This window comes from Meleagris gallopavo, chromosome Z (genome assembly GCF_905368555.1).
Source record: "Meleagris gallopavo chromosome Z, MGAL_WU_HG_1.1, whole genome shotgun sequence".
Lineage (NCBI taxonomy): Eukaryota > Metazoa > Chordata > Aves > Galliformes > Phasianidae > Meleagris > Meleagris gallopavo.
In genome coordinates this window covers 65705087-65721843 of record NC_139435.1, presented here as the reverse complement: position 1 = coordinate 65721843, position 16757 = coordinate 65705087, and the positions used below count along the sequence as shown (strand labels likewise).

General features: G+C 42.9%; 1 protein-coding gene and 1 long non-coding RNA gene across 9 annotated transcripts in view; one reads left to right on the top strand and one right to left on the bottom strand.

Moving 5' to 3' along the window:
• The window catches only part of LOC146542348 (uncharacterized), a 27251-nt gene extending 25012 nt beyond the window's left edge, over positions 1–2239 (top strand). For 6 of the 7 annotated variants that reach the window (XR_014880682.1, XR_014880680.1, XR_014880678.1 and 3 more), the window contains one exon: positions 2107–2232. This is a non-coding gene — a long non-coding RNA (uncharacterized LOC146542348). Of the gene's footprint in view, positions 1–2106 lie in introns of all 7 variants that reach the window. The other variant, XR_014880681.1, reaches the window with a different exon arrangement.
• HSDL2 (hydroxysteroid dehydrogenase like 2) lies at positions 1487–16757 on the bottom strand. 2 transcript variants are annotated; one of them, XM_085214363.1, is made up of 11 exons: positions 16601–16757; positions 12482–12645; positions 11652–11750; positions 11374–11488; positions 10275–10378; positions 9275–9373; positions 4940–5134; positions 4385–4456; positions 2917–3063; positions 2220–2348; positions 1487–1795 (listed from the first exon to the last, which is right to left on the bottom strand). In XM_085214363.1, exons 1-11 carry the CDS (start codon positions 16615–16617, stop codon positions 1683–1685), a joined length of 1254 nt encoding a protein of 417 aa, XP_085070489.1. In that variant the 5' UTR covers positions 16618–16757; the 3' UTR covers positions 1487–1682. The 2 variants fall into 2 exon arrangements, with proteins under 2 accessions (XP_085070489.1, XP_085070490.1); XM_085214364.1 differs by lacking the exon at positions 4940–5134.

Here is a 16757-nt window from a genome sequence, read left to right as displayed (position 1 = left end):
GGCGGCTGAAGGGAGACCTTATTACTCTCTTCCAGTACCTGAAAGGTGCTTACAGTGAGAGTGGGGTAGGTCCCTTCTCACTGGTGACAGGTGACGAGGAGAAATGGCCTCAACTTGTGCCAGGGTAAGTTTAGGTTGGACGTTAGGAAACAGTTCTTTACAGAAAGGGTGCTTAAACATTGGAATAGGCTCCCCAGGGAGGTGGTTGAGTCACCGTCCCTGGATGTGTTTAAGAGCTGATTGGATGTGGTGCTCAGAGATATGATTTAGCAGAGGGTTGCTAGAGTTAGGGTACTATGGTTAGGCTGCGGTTGGACTTGATGATCCTTGAGGTCCCTTCCAACCTGAGTAATTCTATGATTCTAGGATTCTTTTCACTCATCCTCTGCCCATGCAAGAGGTTCCCCCAGCTGATGTTTATCCAGCTCAGAGAAGAGCAGTTTTATCTAACTGTCTTTAGTTATTAGTGTGAAAATCTTACCACGTGCTCCTATGAAGAGGATCTGGTACCATCATACTTTCAGATCATGCAGCAAAGCACTTTGACTGCTTTCAAAAGATTCTTTTTTCTTCCCTTCAGTACTCTTTGTCTTATCTAGGTGAGAACAAGCCACATCTGCTCACATCTCTTTCCAGATCTAACAGCCCTGGCAATCCTAAGGCATACTTCCTGATTGTATTGCTGCAATCAGTGTTATAGGTGCATTATTGCACAATGTAGCCAGCTCATTTTCCCTCAGGGTGTCTTTGGTTTCCAGGGCCAAGTCATCTGGGAACAACCACACAGCCACAGGCAAGCTGTGCCCTCAAATCTGTGCTGCCCCACATAGGTAACCTGCCCCTTATCTCCACCCCTCAGTGCCCCAAGTTGTCAAGCTTGGTAGGAAAGGAATTTACCTTCATGTTTTTCATGGCCCTGAGATTGCAGAGCACGTAAGTGAATTCAAGATTTTCTGTATTATTACCAGAATTCAACTGGGATGGAACCTTTACAATACAAATAATTCTGCATGAGCACAGGCTTTGAAGACTATAAACCATTTCACTATTACATACGTTAGAAAATAAATTCTAAGTCTTGAAAGATTCTCTACATAATTACAAGAGTAAAATGCCCTAAATTTTGAGCAGTTCTGTTGGTAACACTAAGAGGTTGATACATCTGGCTTTGCACATGTTCTTAAACCAGGAGGAGTATGTGTGCTCTTGTCCATTTAGAGAGCATTTGTGCTTTTTCTCATGAGCTCATGAGGAAGGTGATGTGTCCATATACATGTTCTAGTTTAAACCTTCTGGTGCTACATGCAGGTGCCATGAGAGGGATTACCTTGTTTGTGGCAATCTGGGATGGAGGTGTGTTCGTGTGCACATGTGTATGTAGCCTAATTCTGTAAAATACAGAGGTACAAGAACTAGTGTGAGTAATAAGCCCAAGAAAGCAAAACAAACAAACAAACAAAACCACACACCAGTAACATAATGGAAGTATTCTCAAGAAGGAATTGTTTAATCACAAACGCTTTCCAGTCTTTATCAAACTAATTTGTTCTTCTCTAACAAACTAATATTTTATTCATAGTTATTATATTTCACCCACCCAAAAAAAAGTAGATCATCATTTTAAAATGTAGCACTGCTATTATAAAAGAAAGGCTGGATGTTCTGCTGGTACAGCTTCCTCCTCACAGTTTTGCATTAAACTGTGTCAGCATCTTCTCTAGCTTTACTGCTAGTGCCATGTTACCTTTAATCCTTAATTTTCCTGACATGAAGGCCATGGTTGGCTTTAGTTTACCTAAAAAGAAGATACAGAATCATCAGGAAAAGGAAAGGAACTGGAGACAAAAAACTTTAATATCATATAGTAGTATCTAGTAGTTACTTCACTATCAAGCTCTACTGTAAAAGCAGTATACCTTATAAAAAAATAATTAGAAATGTGCAGAAAAGAAGTTCAACAGATTGGCTGGATGTTTTCTGAAGCTACACTCTGAAAATTTCAATAGCTACTGAACAAAGTAGTAGAAATTTTTATTATGAAATCATAGACTCACAGAGGGACTTATGTTGGAAGGGAACTTAAAGGCCATCCACTTCCAACCACAGCTCATCCAGTTTGAAGACCACAAAGAGAGATGAACCTGTCTGCTCATCCATCAGCAGGACGTTTCCTGCCACCAGGAGCTGCATCTGTTCTGCCGAATGCATTTGTTACTCACCGGTGAACATCTTCACAAAGTCTCCACTTGACATGCTCATCACAACGTCAGCTGCTGCAGGAGGCTTCCCAAACCCAGCACTCCCACTGCTGGTTTTCAGATCAAGGTACCAAGTGCCTCCTTCATCACCTGAGCGGAACAGGGAGAACCTGTGGCAGCACCGCAAGGACTGATGTGCTCCACCCTTTGCTATCCCAGCCAGATTTTCTCTCCCATCTTCGTGCTAGACACGCAGGAGGTACTGTGCCAGAAGCTGCCATTTGCCCCACAATCTCTGTGCTGACAAGATCAGCCCCAGCAGATGCCCCACAGTGCCACTTGTCAGGGGACAAGCCCAAGGCAGCAGCTGCTGTCAAAGCTAGAGACAGCGGGGACTTGGAACAGAACTGCCATGCTGACCCTGTGCAGCACAGCCAGCAGTGTGACACAGCAGAAACAGAACACCAGGAAAACACACCACAGCCCTCAAAAGAGCAGCACATGCTGCTGACACAGAAAGCATCTCCCTATGACAAGAGCAGCACAGTAAATCCTGCATGTGCTGAAGTTGGCCGTGAAAAGCAGCATCTTATAGAGCATATCCAAGGATGCCCTGTTTCTAGACTAGCTTTGAAAGACGAGCATTTACATGTGAAAACCCAGACTGCCTCTTGCTAGAAAAACGAGCATTTGAAAATTTTTTAGGTGATGGTTTTACCTGACAGTTCAAACTGAAAGACGCCCTGGGTAGATTTCACCATTTCTTTATTGAGTTCTCCCTGAATAACTCTGAATGTTTCTGCAACAGGCCCAGCTGAAGCAGATTCTGCATTAACCTTGGCTCCATCTGATCCCTGTGAAGCACCTACAAGAAACAGATGATTTTTCTCTGTAAAATGCCAAAACACTGTTGTTTTAACATGTGAAGAATGCTGATAAATGCAGCATTGCTGACCACTGCCAATTTTCTACCATTTGAACTTCTTAGTTCTTGGGGAAAAATGAAGATTTTGTTATTTTAGTATTAATAATAATAAAGGAAGTTTTCAATAACTGGGAACTGGAACTGGTATACAGCACTAAAGAATTCTGTAATTTGTTTCATTTCTTACTATGTCAAAATATTAAAAATGAAACCACAGGAAAAGTTTAATTCTGACTACTCACAGTTTCTTCATAATTTACTCAACAGACTCCTGACAGCATAAACAAAACAAAACAAAAATCTATCAGTGCCTTTAATAATGTAACTTTCATCTTGAAATGCTTCACTTGTGTATCTTTGTAAGAATATATATATTTTCAGTAATTCTTCTGCAAAAGCTTCTAAGCTGTAAATCAATTCACAACTTTAATCAGCAACTTCCTACACTGCAGTGAGTATGTTCATTTAACATTAAGAAAGAACATTTGCAATTTACGAGACACATAAAGCTTAGCAACCCGTAAAAGTCTTACAGAATGTCAGTTAGGTGTCTTATGTATCAGGAAATAATTAAGACTACTCTGTGAATTGCTACTAAATAACTGTGCTGGAGGTCCGGGCAGTTAGCAACATTAGTTCCTGGCAGAAAAGTTCAAGAGCATACTCACAAATAGTATTTTCAAGAGAAATGGACTCTATACAAACTCAGCCTCTTTATTCCCTTTCCTGTATTTGTTTTGGCACTCCTATAAAACCTGTTCAGTGTTCCTGTTTGCCCTCCAACTAGACACATTACTATTCTGAAACAGTGAAATTGATGCTTTTATAAAAAACTTATCCATTTCATCTTCGAGATGTTCATGTCATGTATAACTGTGAGAACTTCATGTATGAAGAGAGGCTCTGTCAAGTTCTAAATGCTGCAAGACAGATGTAACACTCCTGCAAAATATGCTGATTGCTTTTAATTTTTTTTTTCCAGTATTATTTACTCATAATCTTCATACTACTTAACTCTGGTGGTAAAAAAAAAAAAAAAAAAAAAAAAAGATTGTTCAAAATAAGGCACTGATTATAAACTGTAAAAGTTGCAGACACTACAGTCACTTCCATAAATCAAAATTCCAAATACAAAAAGAGATTTTGCTAAATAGCCTGAATGTAATCCAAATGCTTGAGAGAAAAGAAAAATAAATTGAAATAGAGCGGGCGTTCATTATCACCACAAATAATCAACTTGTACATGCAGAGCTTGCCCTACCATGGCTTTCTGATTTTGTGGCTGTCAAGTCAGTTTCAGCATCCAAGAAGAAGTCAGGAATCAGGGGATGACCTAAAGGGGAGTTGAACAATAACAGTAAGCCCAAGTAAAGGAGAACTGCACATTTTGAAGGAAACAGCACCCCAGTTTACCAGTAAATGAACTACAGGTTGAAAGAAACATAGCATAAGGTGACATGTTTAGGATCTGGTACATTTAAAAGTCAGACCTAGAAGCCTCTTACAAATGCAATGAGAAATATCTGAAGATGAAGAAACGCCATCTCACTATTTGGTAAGTAGTAATACATGCAGCAATTGTGCAAGTCTATTTACTTTTTATTAATGAATTTTTTTAAAATTTTATGGACATTGATGATTAGAACCTCTGTGAACTATTACGTGCTTTCTACGTAATTTTCCCATTTATTTTCTCAAACTTGAGACAAAGCATCTTTTGACTGACTCACTTAAGAGGACAAGGGAATGGAATATTCACATTTCTCATACAGCCTTCCTTCCTTCCCAGACTTCTCCTTTTAAAGATCTCTTTTACCTGGTGCAATTGCATAGACATCAAAATCCTTAACGCCTTCTTCTCTCAGTAAAACTTCATCAATAATGAAGTTTCCAGTGAAACTTTTTGGCTTTGTTAAAATGCAGTATGCAGCATCTGCAATTATGTCAGTTTTTCTGCACTGCTTCTCTACTCCGGATCCTCCCAACATATCCATAGCAGCTGTATGTATGGCTGGAAAATTTGGAGGACAGAAAAATCAAGTTTAACACTGATGACATGAAATTCTTATGTTTTTGGCAACTGCATAAACTTTATTTTCCTCTCACATGAAAGTTTATCATAAGAAGACAAAACTGTGAAATACCATCAACCAGCAAAGAATGCTCAACCAGCAAACAATTCTCCAAGTGTAAAGATTCCTTTAATTGAGAAGTACTAAAGGAACCAAAAGATGAATAATGAGAAGAACTCCTTATAACATTCATATTATTCAACCCTTCTATCAATACTTTCCACACAAAGACTTCCTCTGCCTTTATTCAGGACATGAAAAACTAACAGGACAACTATCGTTGTCAAAGTGAATGTGCATCAGAAACTAAAATATTTTCTGCAACAATTACCATACTGAAAATCTTAATACTTAAGTTTAGCTCCACAGTAACTTGTGAGATAACAAGAGTCTCTAAGTTAAGCATTTAAACAGCTCTTCTTCCAAGCTCAGTATCAGTGCGTCCCTGTGAGCAAGAAATCGGGAAAAGGTGGCAGGAGACCTGTGTGGATGAGCAAGGAGCTCATGCGCAAGCTCAAAGGAAAGAAGAAGGTCCATGAAATGTGGAAAAGGGTCGCTTGGAAAGAATATAGGAATGTAGTCAGGGCCTGCAGGGATGCAACGAGGAAGGCTAAAGCCCATCTGGAATTGAATCTGGCTAAAGTGATAAAGGATAATAAAAAAGGCTTCTTCAAGTATGTTAATAGCAAAAGGAAAACTAGAGAGAATGTGGGCCCCTTACTAAGTGAGGGGGGGGTCCTCGTAACGGGGGATGCTGAGAAGGCAGAGATACTGAATGCCTTCTTTACTTCCGTCTGCAGTGAAAAGGCTCTCCCGCAGGAATCCCACACCGTGGAGGTTAGTGAGAGGGTCTGGGGAATGGGAGACTTCCCTTTAGTCAGGAAAGAGGACGTGCGTGAGCGCCTAGGCAGTACTAAGGTCCACAAGTCCATGGGACCTGATGGGGTGCATCCACGTGTGCTGAGGGAGCTGGCGGAGGTCATTGCCGAACCGCTCTCCATCATTTTTGAGAGGTCTTGGATAACAGGGGAGCTCCCTGAAGACTGGAGGATAGCCAGTGTCACTCCGGTCTTCAAAAAGGGCAGGAAGGAAGATCCGGGTAATTATAGGCCTGTCAGCCTCACCTCTGTCCCTGGAAAGGTGATGGAACAGCTTGTGCTGGATACCATCTCCAGACAACTGGGAGAAAAGGAGGTTAACAGGAGTAGTCAGCATGGGTTCACCAAGGGGAGGTCGTGCTCGACCAACCTGGTGGCCTTCTATGATGCTGTCACATGCTGGTGGATGGGGGAAGAGCGGTAGATGTAATCTATCTTGATTTTAGAAAAGCATTTGATACTATCTCCCACGACATCCTTATAACAAAGCTGAGGAAGTGTGGGATAGACGAGTGGACAGTGAGGTGGGTTGAGAACTGGCTGACTGGCAGAGCGCAGAGGGTCATTGTTGGTGGTGCAGAGTCTGGCTGGAGACCTGTAACCAGTGGTGTCCCCCAGGGGTCTGTGCTGGGTCCGGTCTTGTTCAACATCTTCATCAATGACCTTGATAAGAGGATAGTGGCCACCCTCAGCAAGTTTGCTGATGATCCGAAGTTGGGAGGATTGGCTGACACGCCTGAAGGCTGTGCTGCCATTCAGCGAGACCTGGACAGGCTGGAGAGCTGGGCAGTAAGAAACCAGATGAGGTTCAACAAAAGCAAGTGTAGGGTCTTACACCCAGGGAGGAATAATTGCATGCATCAATACAGGCTGGGGGATGAGCTGTTGGAGAGGAGCTCTGCAGAGAGGGACCTGGGCGTCCTGGTGGACGACAGGTTGGCCATGAGCCAGCAGTGTGCCCTCGTGGCCAAAAAGGCCAATGGCATTCTGGGGTGCATTAAGAAGAGCGTGTCCAGCAGGTCGAGGGAGGTGATCCTCCCCCTCTACTTTGCCCTGGTAAGGCCTCATCTGGAGTACTGTGTCCAGTTCTGGGCTCCCCAGTACAAAAAAGACAGGCATCTCTTGGAAAGAGTCCAGCGGAGGGCCACAAAGATGGTGAAGGGCCTGGAGCATCTCCCCTATGAAGAAAGGCTAAGTGAACTGGGTCTGTTTAGCCTTGAGAAAAGACGACTGAGAGGGGGCCTGATCCAGGTTCATAAATATCTGAGGTGTGGCGGCCATAGCGGTGAGGCCAGTCTCTTTTCAGTGGTACGTGGAGACAGGACGAGGGGAAACGGACATAAGCTGCAGCATAGGAAGTTTGGCACGAATGTGCGTAAGAACTTCTTCACGGTGAGGGTGACGGAGCACTGGAACAGGCTGCCCAGGGAGGTTGTGGAGTCTCCTTCTCTGGAGATATTCAAGTCTCGCCTGGACGCCTACCTGTGCGACCTGGTGTAGGGAACCTGCTTTGGCAGGGGGGTTGGTCTCAATGATCTCTAGAGGTCCCTTCCAACCCCTACAATTCTCTGATTCTGTGATTTAAAGATGAGAAACCCAATATCACAAACTCAAATAACTTTTTGAAGAGTCCACAGAATGGTTGTGTTAGACCCGTGAATAAAATCCATACCTAAGGTGTCTAATTTCACCTGATTTGAAAAAAAGAAACTGAGTTTTATCAAAGGTACAGTGTACATACAGCTAGATGTTTTTCTCCTTATAAAGTACAGGAAACATATTTGCCTTTCTTCAGTCTGCTGAAATGTGATGGCCCAGTAAGATTTTTTTTTCTTTTTTTTTTAAATAAGTGTAACTGTTTGAGATGATTTCTGCCACGTGAGGTTTACCAGGTCCTTTCAGCATGAGGATATTCCACTATTCTGAGGACTGATTAATCTGATCACTTTTCCTGGCCCATGCTCCTCTACTTTCCTATTACTGCCAACTACTATTGCTCTAAAAAGAGCCAAACTATGGGCACAGACTGATATGAAAAGGTTCTGAACATCTCCTGTCTCACAGTCTGCATATCATTCCACCTATTTCATAAAAGTGCTGCTGGTTTTCCACTAATAGACATAGAACATCTTCCAGTTCGACCCTGCAATACCTCTACTACTCATGCACACTCTTACATCCTTTAGGCAGTCTACCTCTTTCACTTTTAGATTAAAGGGGAGCTCCTAACATCTCACTATGAGCATATTTTCATGTTTCAATGAGTTGGATGAACCAATAGAACCATACTAGCACAGTGGTAATCTCCAGCATTGAAGCTAATCACATATATAAGACACTCTTAAATTATAAACTTCACAATTATATTGTACATACCATGAAAGTCACCTTTCTCTCACTCTCTAACATAGTTAAGTTTCTTAGTTTTAGCAGATAAACCTTTCAAAGAAACATTTTTCTTTCTAGACTGTTTGCACATTACAAACTTTTATACTTCAGGTCACATAAACAGTTTTCATCAAGGAAACACTGATATACACAATTTTGAGAACTCACTTAATGCTTCTAATGCTCTCAAGACACTCATCTCTTTGTTCAGCAGCTGACCAAATCTTAAACAGCTGCCCTGATCCTCACTGACCCATGGACAATAAACTGGAGCTAGTACAAGATGGACACAAGTTATTTTTCTATTACACAGCTCTTTAATGTGCCGAGACTTGCAAGAAGTGTTGGATGGTTGTGTGAAAAAGCACCTGCTGGCCCACTGAGCTAGAACTTCAAGGAATGGGATTTTTTAATTGTTTTTTACATCTACAGAGATACGTATCTTGTCAGTTTCATCTACTCTCTGGCAATCTAACTAGCTGGGGATTCTAAATAGTATTGGACATTTAATATGTACAAATGAAAGTATGTTAATACTCAGCGATTCTGTGCAAACCATGGCTTGAGTCATGTTGAAAGGAGCAATGACAAGACAGGTCAAGAAAGAGCAGAATGCACTCAGGCTGAAGGTAAGTCTGAATGAAAGTGACAAGGCTATAGTGAGAACTAGGAAAGAAAGCCAATACCCATACAACATCTTTGATCACAAAAAAATATGCAGAACTGTTCAGTTTCCTGAATCAGTCCCAGCAGTTATTCAAACCTAAATAAAATACCTGTATAAGACAAAATACAAAAATTCATAATAATCACCTGTTTTAGGCCATAAAGCATTGACAGCAACTTCTCCTTTAAATTCTTCTGCCATTCCCAAGACACACATGGACATGCCATATTTAGAAATTGTGTAGGCTACAAAAAGTACACAAAAATCCTATATTTAGTAAGATACAAATTTAGAGTCTACGTACAGAATTTTAGTTTTGAAGGATATAAGTTATGGAAGATCAACTTTCTGGGGTCAAAGCAGTATCTTCCTAGAGTACAGAAACTCTCCCAACTCCCCCCATCCCCAGCAGATAAGAACTGTAGTTCTTATGTCTACATTTTTTGACAAATGGAAACAATGACTGAACCTTAACACCTGCATGGTGTTTTTCTTGTGTTTTTCTCAGAGACTTCTTACACCAGTAATTAGTAGGAGAGGAAAAAAAAAAAAAAAAGAGAAAAGGAAAAAAGCACATTGTAAATCCTTTTTGTCTATTTTGAGAAGGGAATATTGTGTGGAAGGAACATGGACTTGCAAGAGGAGTTTAATCATGTTATAAGTATTGAAATTTTAAAGGTCATCTACAGGTTTAAAATGAGCAACATATGCTCTAGCCTAAAGACACAATTGGAGTCTCCTTCACTCCTCAAAGATAATTTCTGTTTAAAAAGACAGCATAGAGAATTATAGCTATCACGTCAAATGCAGAAGCACAGAGAAAGAAGATTTTGCTTTTCTATCTCTACTGGAAATAGAAAACACTGTGTAGTCTTAAGAAATCCTTTGAAAAACTTGTAACTCTTACTTGTAGAACCTTCTTGAAAATATAAAGGACATATCAGGGTATGAGATTTACACTGTGTTTTACCAGAAAACAATTTCTTTCAAGTAAGGTGCAAAACACTCTGAGGAACCATTCCTGTCAATCTCTAATGAGCACTAAAAACACAATATCTGGAATTCTTGGCTGGCACTCCTTCACATTTCATTAGTTATTCGTACATTTCTCAACACACAACAACAAAGGCAATGGATGCTACTTACCACAGTGATTTTTGAACCATGTGGGTTTCATATTCAAAGGTGGGCTGAGGTTCAGGATATGCGGGTTCTTACTCTTCCGTAAGTGGGGAAGGCACGCTTTAGACCTGGAAGAGAGGAATCAGGCAAGACAGTCATCTCTTATTTTACAGAACACTACTGCAGAGCAGTAGCTTCACTTTCACAGAAGTCCAATGGTAAGTTAAAACCCTTTCCTTCTAATCAAATATTTAACTGATGAAAAGAACTGAAAAAAATCCGTCCTATCTCACTTATCTCGAGAATAACATTCATGTCTAATAGCTGGGCAGCATCCTCCAAGCAGTGCAGCAACATCTACTAAAGCAGATTTTCCAGATGCTCAGAACTAATAGTCTCCTTGTAATAGTCCTGGAAGGCCAATAAATGACGACGTGGTAACAAGCCAAATTACCAGTGCAGAGTATCATCTAGTCCCATATTTATTATTCTGATCACATGTTTATTTCTTTCTTAAAACCACATTTAAGAAATAATATGGTATAGTGAAAAGCTATGATGACTTCCAAGAAGAACTTGAAACCTACACTCTAGAGACTGAAAGTTATATATGTAATTCAACTTGGAATTTATGTGAATCTGTAAAGCATAACTGCCACTTCTACAATTGTGGTGCACATTTTCATGGGCTCTCTAACAGAATTTTTACCAAGTTTGTTAGAGAGAACAGCACGGCCATGGACTACACTAACTGCCTGCTACTCATGCATTTAATCTGGATACATGCATACTGTCAGCCACAGAGAAAACACAACTGTAAAATCATTAAAGTAGATGCTGTCTTTTACAACCCACTTAAACCCACAGCTGGGGTTTCAACTCTTTCCAGTGACAGTGTTTGAGACTCACTAACAGATTTCTTACTGCACAGGAATCAAGAAGACTTCAACAGATACGCTCTGTCAGATGGAAATTCCCCTTGTCTTCTCCACAGACAAAAAAGCCACGCTATATACATACACATATTTAGTTTTTATTACTTTCTGCAGCAAAATCTCAGATAAGCTGAGATAGCATTAAACATTTTGTTAAAATGGCTTTGGTTCGCTGTCTCAGCACTTACGTGAGGTAGGTTCCTCGTACATTGACATCCATCATAAGATTGACCTTCTTGGTTTCTGTTTCCAAAGTGCCGGTCAAAGAGATGGCGCTTGCGTTGTTCACCAAAATATCGATCCCTGGTTTTAAAATAAGTCACCTCACATTAGCAGTAAAATAAAAAATAAAAATAAAATAAAATAAAATAAACAAAAATAGGAGTAAAGCAGGTTAGGGTGTTCTTTCCTCTTCTTCTTCTTTGAATAATCTGCTTGGTTGCCTGTCCCCTGCCCCTCAGCATACCTCCAAACGTCTTCACAGCTTTCTCCACAGCGCTAATAATTTGCTCTTCTTGCCTCACATTGACGATGCATGGCAATGCCCTTCCTCCAGCTGCTTCAACTGCGTGATGAGAAAATAACACACAGAATTTGTCTCTCAGACTGCACAAACTGCCTACTGAAAATCTCTCATTCAATGAATGCATTAAAAATTACACCTTTCAAATTGTGACTCTTTCACATTGTATGGGGCTGCTGAATCACAGCCTGAACCTCTGATTGATCACCTGAGGCGAGCCATGAGTCAGCCACAGGAGCACTGGTGAAGGCAATTCATCTGTGCTACCAGAAGGGGTGGAGCCTGGTTCCAGCTCTCCTAGAACCCATTTAAGAGCTGACTACCTGATCTCTTCTGGAGATCCGCTCTGCTGGAGTTTCATAAGTGAGCCCAGGCTACAGGTAAGCATCCTATCTTTTTTGCTTTGATACAAAACTGTATAGCCAAGCTCTCTGGTACATCTCATAACTATAACATCTGTACGTTCATTGTTTGTACACACATACTGCATAATGAATAGGGATGCCATAACAAAATCCTAACACTAAGAATGTGCATAGCTCACCACACATTTTAATTAACATGGCATTTTTACATTTATGCACATGCATATTCATTACCATCAAACTTTAATACCTCGCAGAATTCCTGTGAGGGAAGAGAAGCACTTGGGCTCATTCTTATAAAGCTGAATGGGAGCTAGGAGAGTCTAAGCAGTTTCCTACTCATACACGAGAATTAAGTGAGGACATGAACCATCCCACAGTCTGAAGCCCACCCTGATTACAACTTACTCTCTTCTGCAGCTGTGTAGATAGTTCCAGGAAGTTTTGGATGGGGCTCTGCTGTCTTGGCAGCAATCACAATGTTTGCACCATCCCTGGCAGCCTTCAGGGCAATGGCTTTGCCAATTCCCCGGCTCGCGCCAGTGATGAAGAGCGTGCAGCCTGCTAGTTTCCTGAAGATGAATGAGAGGTAGAGGGAAAACAAGAGGGGGAACAAAGCAAAATCTGGAACTCAGTGACTTCTTGCACTCTTCAGGACAAAAACAATCAGTGCAGTCTTCCCAGCAATCAACTGCATTTAACATTTTACAAAGAAAACAGACCCATAATACCGAATAAATGGTTAAAGCTGTAGCAAAGCCTTTCCCCAGGATGACTTCCTTTATCAATACAAGGAAGCAGGAAGGTTGTACAGGTCTCCCAATTGCATTTTTCCCTTTTTGTACAATAATCCAAGACTGCCCCCAACAGAACTTTTGCATTCTCCAAAAACAGAAAAGGTTTTTCTTCTAAAAACAACAAAACCAACCAATTCTAATGTTTTGACACTCACTGCAGCTCTCTGTTTCTTTCAGCCCTCTGAACACAGAGGGCAGGTGGCTCAATGTGCTATAAAGGCAAAGTCCGGAATCATGCCAGTGTGGAGTGCCAAAGACAAGAGCGAAAGATCAGATTTTCAGAAATGACCGTAATTTCTCTTAAGGCTTTTATAGTAAACTCAGTTTCCCGGTAATTGCATTTAATCCAATAATTCCCCACAAATCTGTCCAACCGAACCTTCTGGAGAAACTAACAAGTTCGAGAGCACCAGAAGAACATTTTTCTTACACACAAAATGCCATGGAATTTTTGAAGAGCAAAAAAGTCTATGCTACAGCATATTTCACAATAAAGCTCTACAGACCGTGGGCTTTCCAAATGAAGGATTTTGCACTTTGGTGCTCTGCATCAAGCCCATGCTGCTTTCCATAACTGAATGAAAAAAACAAGAGGTCCAAGGCTGCAACCCTACTAAAGAATCCATATAACCACATGCTGCAGCAACTTCGAGGTTTTTTTCAGAAAACAAATTTGATACAGCTTTCTTTCCAGTTTGGGCTACACTCAATGTAATCAGTGTTTCTCTGGCTCTTCCTTTTCACCCTCCAGTCTGAAAATTTCCGTCTAAAACTGCCTGCAAGAGGGCATGTGCTTTCAGAGGGCAAAAAAATGAAACGAGGCAGGAAGGGGCAGGAATATTCCTCTTCATTGGCATTCTATGTCATCAGCAATCCCTGGAAGCCAACAAAGCCCTGCAGAAGCCAATTAAATGTGGAGGTTGGTGGCCCTGCCTGTAGTGGGAAGGGTTGGAGATTCGTGATTCTTAAGGTCCCTTTCAACTCAGGCCATTCTGTGATGCTGTGAATTCAAGCCACTGCCTTCTGCAGAATGGAGTCCTAGAGAGCAGGTGAACCAACAGGGTGACACAGCTGCGCAGCTGACTCGTGACTGAGTCCCCATGTACAAAGGTGTCACACAGGGAGTGGAAGCACTGAGCTACAAAGAAGGAACTGAGAATACTGCATGAGTACGTCAGTATAGTGTGAGGAAAACCAAAGTTCACCTGCAGCTGAGACTCGGAAAAGAAGTCAATGGTAACTTGTTTATCTGCTGCTACATGGGTAGGAAGAGGGTGAACAAGGAGAAGGCATTGCTGAGTGGTGTGGATGATTCAGTGAGAGCAGATATTGGTAGTGCCTGAGCTGCTTGGTGCCTTGGTCTTCACCAGATTTCCTTGCTTAGGAACACAGTTCATCAGGACAAGAAAAACTAGCCATAGATAAGAGGTAATCATGGTCTTTTCCAACCTTCTCAATTATATCTAGTCCAACCATCAACCCATCCCTCCCACCATCCCCACTAAACCATGTCCTTCAGTGCCTCATCTAAAGCCTTCCTGGACATCACCACGGATGGTGACTCCACACTTCCCTGGGCAGGTTTTCCAATGCATCATCACTCTCAAGAGAAGAAATTTTACACAGTATCAAACGTGAGTTGAACTAGAAGCTTCTTGAGAGGACACAGCCATGTGCATAGATCAGGCTATAGCAGGCGTGCTCATGTCCTTGCAAGGCCCCTCTCTTCATACCTGATAAGCTATAGGAATCACTAGAGTCCCCTGTCAACTAGGGGAAAGGGAATGGGTGACACATAGTCAAAGAAGCCAGAAAAAATGCTCCACCAATTCACAGATCTGCTAGCTCTTCAGCCTTCCCCAGGTTGGTGTGAAAATCATGGACCAGCTCCTCCACTGGATATGTATGATGACTGGGAACTGTCAGCATGGGTTTGCCAGAGGTAAAATCAGGTCTGTTGCACCTGATTACCTCCTGTGATAGAATGAGAGAACTTGCAGCCAAAGAGAGAATAGTTGACACCATTTACATTAACAAGGCTTTCATTACCATCTCTCAAAATACTTTTGTATCCAAGTAAATACGTAATGGTCTGCGTGGTTGAACAGCCTGAGAGGTAAAAGAAAGGTTGACCACACAGGTTTAGGGGATGGTGGGTAAGAAGCAATACTCTGCCTGGAGACTACTATTAAGCGGGATCTACCCCAGCACTGGTTCTGTTCAACATCTGGATCACAACCTAGAGAATACAAAGCGCACTGGGGAGGGATGACAAATGGCTGATGTGCTTGAGGGCAGGGCTGTCATCCAGAGGAGCCTTGACAGGCTGACAGATGAATGTCAACCGAAGCCTCATGACAGCCTGCAAGGACAGTCATGCAATTTTGAAGATGGAGTTCCTGCAATGATACAGGCTGGAGAAAGAATGGCCAGGGAGCTGCAAAGGCTAAAGCAATGGGGAAGCTGGCAGAGAGCAAGCTGAGCATAACTCAGCAGTATGCCCACCAGGAAAAGCCAGCAGCATCCCAGGATGCAAGAACCATAAAGAACAGATGGATTGAAGGGATTGTGCCCCTTTAGCAGCACCTGTAAGACCACAATTAGACCCTGTGTCCAAACAGGGGCCTCTCAATATGAGACAGACGTTGAACAAGTAGAAGTTGAGCAGAAGGAAAGAGAATTGGCCAAGGGCTGGAGCGCTTTCCCTGTGAGGACAGACTTAGGGACTGGGCTAGCTCAGCCTGGAGAATGCACACCTTTGGAGAATCCTAACAGCAGCTCCTCAGGGGCTCTCTGGAGCTCTATCAGTCCTGCAGATTATGTTTCCTACAAAGGCCCACACAAACTGTTCATCAACATCAGAGACTTAAAGGGGAAAATCCTTCATTTCATCCCCACTGAAACACTGAGCTGACTCAATACTCTCACGCTTTCATTGTGTTGGGATCTTTTTGTTTGCTTGCTTTTTAAACCTTCTTGCTTAGTTTTCCTATAACCATTTAATTTGTCCCCTTCACATAATGTGAGAGTGCCAGCAAAGTCAGATGCATCAGCCTTTCTCGTGTTTATTCAGTGTCACTGAGAGAACTGCACAGCATGTGAAGCATTTTGGAAGACTTTCCTAAGGCACTCAACAGTCTAAGTTGTTACAAACTTGGTAGGAAATTCTTTCAAGTTGCCAATATTGTGAAGGCTGCAATGCACTCAATTCTGGTAACAAGACAGAATGTCACATTCACCTCCGAGCTCCGCAGTCTCAGGGTTGTTAAAATCCTGAAGTTGGGCTCCTTCCTCAGCAGGCACGGTTGCAACCAGGGGAGCCCACAGCCTGCATCGTGGACGCTTTTTGCACTTGTACAGAATTTCACGACAACTGCTTACAACATACAAACAAGGACAACGTATGCCCCCGTTCATTAGCAGTGCCGGGCACGAGAGGAACGCTGCAAAAGCCACTCAGCGCAGATCCTACAGCACACCACCGCCGCACTTTGCCCTCCGGACGCTCACACAGCTCGGACCGTGAGCGCACAGCACCGAGCGGTGCTCCCGGCCCGGCCCCGCCGCCCAGCCGCTCCGGGACCACCGCACCCAGCTCCACCTCGCCTCCTCCCGCCCAGAGCGGGCTGAGGAGCCCGCGGTTATCCCTCCGCCCGGATCCGCTCGCCCCAGCGCGGCTCTGCCCCGGGACCCTGAGGCGAAGGAAGGAGGAAAGCCGAGGACGCCTTACCCAGTGTTGGGCAGCATGGCGGCACGGCTACAGCGCGGCCAGGACGGCTGCCGGCTCGGCTCGGGACGCGCTCCCCGCCCTCCGCGCAGCCGCGGCACGGGGAGCCGGGCGGAGCCGAGGCCGAGCGGGGCGGGCGGGGGCACGGGGCGGATCTGCC

Bases quoted from the DNA above. Each gene is read 5' to 3' on its own strand.
- HSDL2 (XM_085214363.1), bottom strand. The intron at 10,379-11,373 runs GTAAGTGCTGAG...CCTCTCTTCCAG, and splicing joins GTACGAGGAACCTACCTCAC to GTCTAAAGCGTGCCTTCCCC. The intron at 2,349-2,916 runs GTAAAACCATCA...TGTTCCGCTCAG, and splicing joins CTTTCAGTTTGAACTGTCAG to GTGATGAAGGAGGCACTTGG.